Source organism: Phragmites australis, chromosome 7, assembly GCF_958298935.1.
Source record: "Phragmites australis chromosome 7, lpPhrAust1.1, whole genome shotgun sequence".
In the NCBI taxonomy this organism is placed as follows: Eukaryota; Viridiplantae; Streptophyta; class Magnoliopsida; order Poales; family Poaceae; genus Phragmites; species Phragmites australis.
This window is the reverse complement of record NC_084927.1, coordinates 18394964-18404121: the sequence shown is the minus strand read 5'-3', so window position 1 is coordinate 18404121 and position 9158 is coordinate 18394964. Positions and strand designations below refer to the sequence as shown.

At 47.7% G+C, this 9158-nt stretch overlaps 1 protein-coding gene and 1 long non-coding RNA gene across 3 annotated transcripts; one reads left to right on the top strand and one right to left on the bottom strand.

Annotated features, from left to right (window-relative positions):
* Window positions 1-2596: 2596 nt before the first annotated feature.
* Window positions 2597-6302, top strand: LOC133924081 (uncharacterized). Its single transcript, XR_009910755.1, has 2 exons — window positions 2597-2909; window positions 6042-6302. It is a non-coding gene; the product is annotated as an uncharacterized LOC133924081 (long non-coding RNA).
* Window positions 3735-8581, bottom strand: LOC133924080 (uncharacterized). Of its 2 annotated transcripts, none has more exons than XM_062369456.1 (4): window positions 7676-8581; window positions 6978-7428; window positions 6787-6906; window positions 3735-5110 (listed from the first exon to the last, which is right to left on the bottom strand). In XM_062369456.1, exons 2-4 carry the CDS (start codon window positions 7395-7397, stop codon window positions 3911-3913), a joined length of 1740 nt encoding a protein of 579 aa, XP_062225440.1. In that variant the 5' UTR covers window positions 7398-7428; window positions 7676-8581; the 3' UTR covers window positions 3735-3910. The 2 variants fall into 2 exon arrangements, with proteins under 2 accessions (XP_062225440.1, XP_062225439.1); XM_062369455.1 differs by having other exon boundaries at window positions 8150-8581.
* Between the last annotated feature and the right edge of the window lie 577 nt (window positions 8582-9158).

The following is a 9158-nucleotide window of genomic DNA, read 5'->3' as shown; positions in this document are numbered from 1 at the left end:
ACCACTGGACTAGCGCCCAACGGCCACAGTGCCGTACTAAGTCATTTTGTGTATGTGCATGATGATTGATCTAATTAGGATCCAACTTAATGTTAGATTGGTTGCGCCGTTCTATACTTGCAGAGTCGCAAACTTGGGACTTGCAGTCGGATTAGCTAGCTAGCTCAGTGACAGTGGCCAGTGCTATTCCACGATGGCAACTCGGCATTCGGCAAGCCTGAAGCCCCAGCCGACGCGACAACAAGCTGAATCCGCAAGGTATTGCCCTCATTCTCAATCCCTTTTATGAAATTGAACCTGTATTTTTTTAAAGATAATTTGCAATTTATATTCTTGTAAGACCAATTAATACTCTTATTTGAATAATTTATGTTGCATTTCTCTTAATTTCAATCTTAATTTTATTAAACTTGTGATGTAATGTATATGACATATGATGTTTGTTGTACTAAAATGGGCATACCCATTTAATTTTTCTTGACCCGCCACTGACGTCATCTCTCTAGAATGTTGTGTTGTTGTTTCAGATTTCATAATAAATACTGCAGTGATACTTTTATAAACTGTGAGAATCTAGTGTGATAATCCAGTTTTGTTGTTCATACCCGTGCACGTTGTAGCTATGACGCCGCATCCACATGTCGGCGGCGCACACGCAGTTTCATGTTTAATGGCATCTGGCTTCCTGTGGCAACAAAATGGCTGCCACACACACACATTACCGAGGCACACATGTACATATTATAGGGTTGGTAGGACTTATAAGGTGGCTAGAATTTGCAAATACCTAAGAAACATATTCTAAACTTTCGGACAAAAATTCAATTGTGCAGATTAAGCCCACTCCCACCCCGCTTCTAAACCTAACACTTTTCTAGGTGTTGCAAGATGTAAGGCACCTTAGATCCAACAAAACTCTTTTTTTTTAAGGAAGATATCTTAACAACAAGGGGCACTTGTGGTCTTTAGCCTATGATTCTACTAGGTCATGATGTGAGGTCAAAAGCCCTCATTTTTTCAGATAATAGAAAATTTATTTCAAGATGAAATAATGTTCCGATCTATGCACCGCAGAGGTACACTTAACAATTACACATCCATCACCAACAAGAACCAAAACAACTCGGTTTGAGGAGAAAAAACAAAGATTGAAACTTAGTATGCACAAAGCAACACTAAATTTCAACCATAAACTTCAGCTCATAACCACCATGCACTCCATGTTCTTAAAAAGCTTTATTCTTGCTACTTTTTATGTCCACATAGAGAGGGAAATACCGGCCTCCAATGTCTTCACATCACGGATTAAAAGGATCTTGATGGCTCCCCACAAATCCAACATATGCTCATAAATAGGAAGACAAGAACAAAGTTTTTGCCGCTAAGGCAGCTCACAAGCCTCCATAGCCAAACTCCATTGCCGACTGCTGCTGTGAAGAGGTGGAGGTCCGTGAGCCTATAATGATGCCTCTAAAAAGGAAACAAATTATAAACAACGCAGTCACCCAATCTAGTAGAAATCAGATCAAGGGTTTTCACCATAAATACACCGCATAATCTCCAACAATGATACCAAAAGAAATAAGACGGCGCCTCCAATAAGAGGAAGGACACCCACAGACGCTATCGTTCCCTTGATCCACGGATCAGGGGTTTCCACCCCTAGGCCAGCACTACACCACACCCACTTGAAAGCGCAACAGCCACAACTGACACCATAGTGGTCGCCTCCTCCTTCTCCATTGTTGCTATTGAGTGGTCAAATCTGGCCTCGACACCACAGACAGCCAACCGCCGTCACCGAACAGTGACATGCACATGACCATCACGACAACCAAGGCCTTGGCGGCGCGGCTACCTGAACAGCCAACCCATGAGCTTCAAATTCCCTCGACTCGTGCTTCTTCCAACACCTAATCTAATCGCATGCTGACCGAATTAGGGTTCGTGACCAGCTGTCAATCTCGAATGGTTAGACCTTGGGCGCCACCACATGGATCAGGCGACCACCTGCATCGATCACCAACACCGTGATCAGCACGACAACCAGGGCCTTGGCAGCACGGCTACCTGAACGACCAACCCATGAGCTTCAAATTCCCTCGACTCGTGCTTCTTCCAACACCTGATCTAATCGCTTGCCGACCAAATTAGGGCTCATGACCAGCTGTCAATCCCGAACAACCATGTGGATCAGGCGGCCAGCCGGCCACCCACACCTCCGCGTGGGCCAGATTTGGCCATCAGATGCCCCAAACGGCCTCGCATGCGGAGGATTTATGCAGGCCAGACCCGGCCATCCGAGGCCTCACGCCACGGGCGGCAGGAACGTCGGGGCCGCATCCGGCGTATCCCCGAGCTCCCCCATTACAGGAGGAGCCTGCAGATTCGGCCCTCAGAATGCCGGATCCGGTCAAGGAGAACCAAGCACCGGCCTCCGTCAGCCGACCTGGGCTCACCATGAGATTTGAGTCGCCGCACAAGCCTTTGGATGCGAAAATCCGTTAGACATGGTCTTAATGGCCGGCCCTTAAGTAGTCTGGCACCTGTGTAATGTTTTGCAGTCCCTTCCAGTGTACTGCTTGCCTGGCGCCGGGCATGTGGCCCGTTGAGGCACGTCGGAAGGGGACAACAGGATGAGCTTCCGGACGCGGTCCAGTTCCGCCGGGAGCGGCTCCGGCTCCACCACGTCCTCCAGCGTCCGCCACGCCGCCGTCTAGCCTGCCGCCGCTCCTCCTGCCGCGGGCGAGGAGGAGAGAAGCCAGGCCGCCACCAACAACGCCACACCCTGCTGCTCTTGCTCTCCATGATCCACGATGCACGGATGTGGGATGCACGCGCGCGCGCGCGCTCGGTGCTTATATGCAAGGAGCTGCCGGGGTGACGTGCTCGCGAGGGCAGCCAGGCAGGTTCCCCTACTCTTCAGCACCACGCCGCCACCTCGATCGTCCACTGCTCGTCAGTGGCCGTCTCTTTCGTCCTAGATGCCTGCACGGCCGCAAGTACAGTGATGGTAGTATACTAGCTCCGTGACCTTTGCAAACATATCGATCGCCAAATATCATGGAAAGCGAGACACATTAAGAAATTTTGACATAAAATCAACTTTGAAAACATGCATGATCGTGTTTGGAACACAGGGATTTCGTAGGAAATTGCAGAGTCCTCGCATGAATCCTATAGAATTCCAGTGTCCCCAAAGGGTCCTAGTGTTGTGCTCATGTCATGCATGCTTAAATCATCACCACCCTAATTTGATGGTTATTTTGTTCCCTTAACTAGTAAGCTGAAATAATCGCTAGATGCCTAGATAGGAGTGGATCCGATCACGAGCGCACTAATTGCAGTGCTCCACTCTTGCAATTTGTGATCATCAGTTCAATTGCTCAAGTTGTTAGGTGGAAGGCCCGGGAACAAACATTGCCCAGCTCCACCCCTGTTCGTCCTCTCATGCCCGACTCAATTCTCTTGCTCTCCCCTTCTCAAACTCCAGGCATCCCCCTCCTGATCGATGTGCCTCTTTGCTGGCTAGCAAGCGCCGGAATTAAGGGAGGACGATGCAGTGGAAGATATTTCAGAAAGTTGACAACCTATTTCTTTGTGATTTTAGTTCTACCCTGCACTTTTCCTATTCCTGTGTATTTTGGATTCATGTGTTATAAATGGGCCTTAACATATATACATGACATCGAAAGCTGGATTCCTATAAATGGGTTCCTGTGAATACACCAGCCCTGTAAACCCAACTTTCAAGGCCTCAAAACATTTACACAAAGAAACTCATCCACAAAGAAGAACCTTGACTATGTATGCTCCATCTCATCGATCAATTCGATGTAGCATCAGTAGCATGCATACGACGCATTACTTTGCGATAATTTTATCTTAGTTTTTTTCATTTACATTTATCTTACAAGCCACAGTACTCCCTTTCAGCATTTCCTCTACCTTGTGACAGGACGAACCCAGACCCAGCTAGCATCTGCTCTCTGAGATTCTTGATTGCTTCGTATCTCTCATCATCATGGTCAAAGTTCAGCATTCCGTTGCTACATCCTTCTGCCCAATCTCCCTCCAATTCTTCATCCATGTCCTGAAAGATTTGTCCTAGACAGCACGAATTGGCACCATCTATCCCTCTATCTGAAAATAATCCGTGCCTTGATGCACTTCTCTGCCTTCCTTTTAAGGAAGGAGTGTAGCTCCAGGTGTAGGTCTTGCTGTTGCCGTCGACGTTCAGCTCAATCAAGTGCATATCACTGCCTTCTGAGCCATTGTCTTTGCTGTCATCGCTGATCTCTCCAGCAACAGCACCAGCTGCAGCGGCGCCATTTTCAGATGCATGGGACAACTGCATTGGATCATTCACTGGGTCCTGCTCTTTCTTAGTATCCAGATATGCTTGGAGTTCGTCACGCAGCTGATTAACGGCTGCATTTTTCTCCTCAAACTGAAGCCGTGCTTCCAACAGCTTCATCTGAACTCTTTGTTCACGCCACTCATCCGCAAGCTGAAGCATCTCACGCTCTTTCTGAAGCTCTTTTTGTGCCTTCTCGGTTTCTCTCTTCAGTGCTTCCATCTCGGCCTTGTCCTCGTCGATGCCTCTGATGAGCTCGCTGCAGATCTTCTCCACTCTTCCTTTAGATTTCCTCTCCCTTTCGAGTTCTTTCATCGCTGTCTGTAATGAGGCCTCAGTGTTAGCTAAGGCAATGCCTAGCTTCTTGTTTCTCCTCTCTTCTCGTTTCCTTGACTTCTTCTCACTGTCCAGCTCCGAAACTATGAATTGGAGAGCATTTGCAACCTTCTCCTTTTGTCTGACCTTCCAAGATTCCATTTCTTCTCTAAGTTTCTTTTTTAAGCCCTTGATTTCGTTGGCATCTGATTTTTGTTCTCTGATAAGCCTTCTCACATGAGCACGAGCAACATCAAGCTCAGAACGCAGTGCGGAAATGAGTGATACAGTTGACGGATTCAGCTCTCCAGGTCCCCAGATGTGGGCTAGTACTTTGACCAGTTCTTTAGATGCAATCAAGCTTTTGTGCAAATCCTGTAGATTGACCGTTTTCTCCTCAGGACATCTTGAAACATCGTCTTGAGAGCATGTAACTACCTGAAATAGATTAACCAAGCTTAGTAACTTCAAGTGACAAGTGCTATCATTCTTAGAGGAAATGAATGTACTAGTATGAAATGAACAAATTCAGCAGAACTTTTTCCCTAGCCCACCAACTAGTGACTGTCATTTCATAATGTTTATACGGTGTTAAGCAAGCAAGCAGTATATCTTATTTGAGTAAATTTTTGAACAAAATATTGTCAACCAGCCAATCATTCCATGCCTGAAATTTCTGAGTAAGAAGCCCTAGTAAACAGGTACATTGATCCCTTCAAGCTCTCGTTAGCTATTTCAAGCCTCAACCATTGATCCTGTCAGCCTTTGATAGAATTTTCAAGCCGCATAAACTCACTATAAATAGAGCGATACTGTAAATTCAGTAAGACTAATATACCAGTATTATGCCTTCGGTCGTATCCATAGTTGAGAAAGGTCACTAATTAAGTAGAAATAACATATACTAATATCCCTTATCAAAAAGCAAAAGCAGCATGACTGAAACTGAAGTCTTCGCCCCGAAAAAGGAAAACAAAAGAAACTAAAACTGAAACACATGCAGGCCACATAATCAAATTTCTCTGACGCTGTCCTGGTTCTCAACTCCAATTGTTTCCTGATTCAATATTAGCTTCAACCAACCTTACAACCATGCAATTTGCCTTCTCACGGGTTCAAGATTGCTTAACTCTTAATCAATGTGTTTATGTCCCATACACCTAAAAGGCTACAGCTACTCATTAACAAATCCTCCCTAACAGCCTAGACATGAAGAAAGTATCATTGAGCCATTTCATCAGTAGAATAAACAATTAAGCTGGTACAAGCATAGCTAATAGCCTGTTGCAGAAGTGGACAAGATGCATGTGCATATCAAAATGCTCCCTTGGAGACGCGCCTCACATTTCCTCTGCTTTTATGTTTACAGAATCAACTTGCAGTTAAAGGTGTACTATGATGAATGAGGCGTCAAAAGGTTTTGCCTTTCTGAAGTCTCCTTTTTACATGCAACTAGGTCGGCGTTGTCTAAACTTATAAGTAGCTTCAGAACTCACCTATGCAATGCACTATTCAGATCAGGTGGTCATAAAAATGCTTCCTTCAAGTTCTGGGGAAGCATGTCAGATTTATGTAAACCAACTTGTGTACTAAGTTGGAACAAAGTGTCAAAAGTTATCACTTTTCTGAAGCGGGAGATTCCTTATTCTTACAACTAGTTAGGTTTTATTAAGTATCATGGGTAGCTTGATAACTTAGAACCTATTCAGACACATTATCCTGCATCTTTTTGGTTAAACTACTGCAAATTTGCAGCTAGTCACTTCAGCACTGACTGAATTGAGCAATTATATAGATTTGGAACTCAGCTACGCTGTCCTTTGTTGCTATTCAACCTAAAGCAACCATATCACACCATGACAGACTATAATGCAAAGAAGTTTCCATTAAATTTCAGGCAACCATTTTCCGCATGCAAGTTTCAACTCAATTGAACTATGGGCACAATGCTCGCTCATTCTAATTTTCCAATAGCACGACAATCAGAGGCCTGACTTAGACTCATCAGACACAAACATGACAGAGTGAAAAAAAACCAAGATGAAACATTTGTTCTAATGGCAAGCACAACTACAAACAGAGATCTAATCCAGCATGATTTCTGATCTTTTTACCTCCATTGCGCTGCCGTTGCTCATCATATCCGCCGGAAACCACCGGGCATGGCCATTGCGCCGGCTTCCCTTCCCGTCAGCCTCCAAAATCTTGCTCCTACTTCTTGACCTCTTGGACACCTAAATCACAAGACACGGCACAAATCACGCAACCATAACCGTCAACAGCATCACGATGCAACAGCACTCACCTCCGTCGACGCGCCGCTCCACGGAACCAAGCTACAGCGCGCCGCGGCCGCCGCATCCCCTCCAAGCAGCGCATCCTTGTCCACCTGCCAGAACGTGCCGACGAGCCTCCTCGCCGACGCCGACGGTCGCGTCCCGTCGGCGAGGCGGTTGCCGCCACGGCAATGCCGGCTCCGGGACGACTCGGACATGGCCCCGCCCGAGCGCGGCGACTCGCCACGGCCGCCCCCACTAGTCCGCCGCAGCGGCAGCAGCACCGCGGGCCTCCTGGACCGCAGCCTCCTCGCAGCCGTCGGGTCCGATGCGCTGGACAACGACAGCGCGCGGCGCTTCCGGATCTTCTTGGCCAACCTCACAGCCGCCGCCGCTGCAGCAGCAGCCTCGTCGCCAGCAGCTCCCTCCTCCGCGTCGCGCCGCGGCATTGCAGCCTCGCAAGATTCTTGCCCGCGTCTCCTGCTCAGCAACCAAGAACAAAGGAGAGCAATGTGGCTGGTGTCAGAGCTCAGTCTCACCGGCCAGTGATGTGGTCAAGAAGAAGAGGTGCTTATGATGAGGAGACTGTCACATCAAATCGATCAAAGAAAAAAGATAAATGCAAAAGCAAAAGAGGAAAAGGATGGAATCGATGCAGCTTTAAAAGAAGGAATAAGAAGGAAGAGCAAGAAGTGGCAACCAAAATGGATGTGACCGTCACACACACCTTTATTAAGCAGCAGCACAGGAGACTATTGGGATTTGGGATCCAAGATTCTTCCCTCACTCACCTTTGAACAGAGGAACGAACGACTAAAAAAAGCAGCTGAATCGTCTCGAAAATGCGCGAAAAAAAGAAACCAAAAATTGCAGTGGGGATTCTGCAGGTAAATGTGCTCGATTAGCAAACTGAAAATGGCAAACAAAAAAAATGAAAAGGGAATAGCTTTCGCAGAAACCAAGGAACATACAGTTCCAAGACCCAACAACTAAGATATGGATGCGTACGGCAATGTGGAGTACTACCCCAAAAGAATGGCAGCCAAACTGAACAAGAACCTCGAGATCGCAGAGAAAAAGCAAGATAAACTAAAGAAAAAGGGAGCGAAGAAGAAGCAGCAGCAGCCAAGAACGAACTGACAGGCATGGGAGAGGGGGCCAGGGGGGTGACCCGGGTGAGGCTGAGCCCTGAGTGGCGTACCCATTGATGAGCCTGGCGCGCCTGTCCGCCTGTCCGAGACTCCGAACTCGATCGATCAGCTTCTGCTGCTGCCGGGCGGTGGCATCATCATGAGGCTGTGGAGCTTCCCAGCCGCAGGCGCACACGAGTGGGCCGGGGAGGTGGAGACGGATGATGGCCGAGTATGGTGTCAGCGCGACGGGGCGGGGCGTGTACCGCGTACGCGGGCGTGGATGTGTCGATTTGCTCCAGGGGCAGCGCGAGTGAGCTGTCCGGCCGGGGTGGTGCCGCGCATGATTGGCGCCTGTGGGCTAGCGGTGGTGGAGCATCCGCGCATGGAGAGAGAGGTGGCCGAGGTACGAAGCACGAGTAGTACAGTAATAGGACGGCTCCGTGCGGCGGGTTCTCCACTTCTCCTGGTGCACTGAACGTTTCGAAACCGAGGGCCCGGGAAGAGAGAGAGAGAAGAGAGAGGTGGTGGCCATGGTTGGGGCCGGCTCCAAGTTTGTAGCACATGCGCAGTGGTGCAATGCAATGAACCTTTGATTGGGTTCTTGCAGAGAAACCAACAGCGGGAGAAATTAATTTGCAGACGGGCTTGTCTGGATTAACGAAGTAATTTCACGAGAATCGGCTCTTCGTTTCAAAGAACTTGTCGAGCACATGTATTCATTCTCACTGTTTATAAAAATTCAGGAACCCTATACATTCCATCTAGCCGAAGAATTGCTCGACATAGTACATTGAGCACGTAGCTGGGCTGCATCGACTCTTCCCAGGTTCCAAACGGGGCCTGAAACGTCACACGAGAACTTGAGACCTGTCTTAGTTTACTTGTTTTCCTCCGAAAATCCGTTGCGAATAGCCTGTTACGCAAAAATTGCAATCGAATTTCTATTGATCGCTGCTGTAACCTTGAGATGTCTGGGGTGAATGGTGGTGATTGCAAGTGGATGCACATGATTATCCATGCTACCAATAACATCTAGCCACAGATTATCCTAGATCTCTACCATTCCTCCCTGTCGCG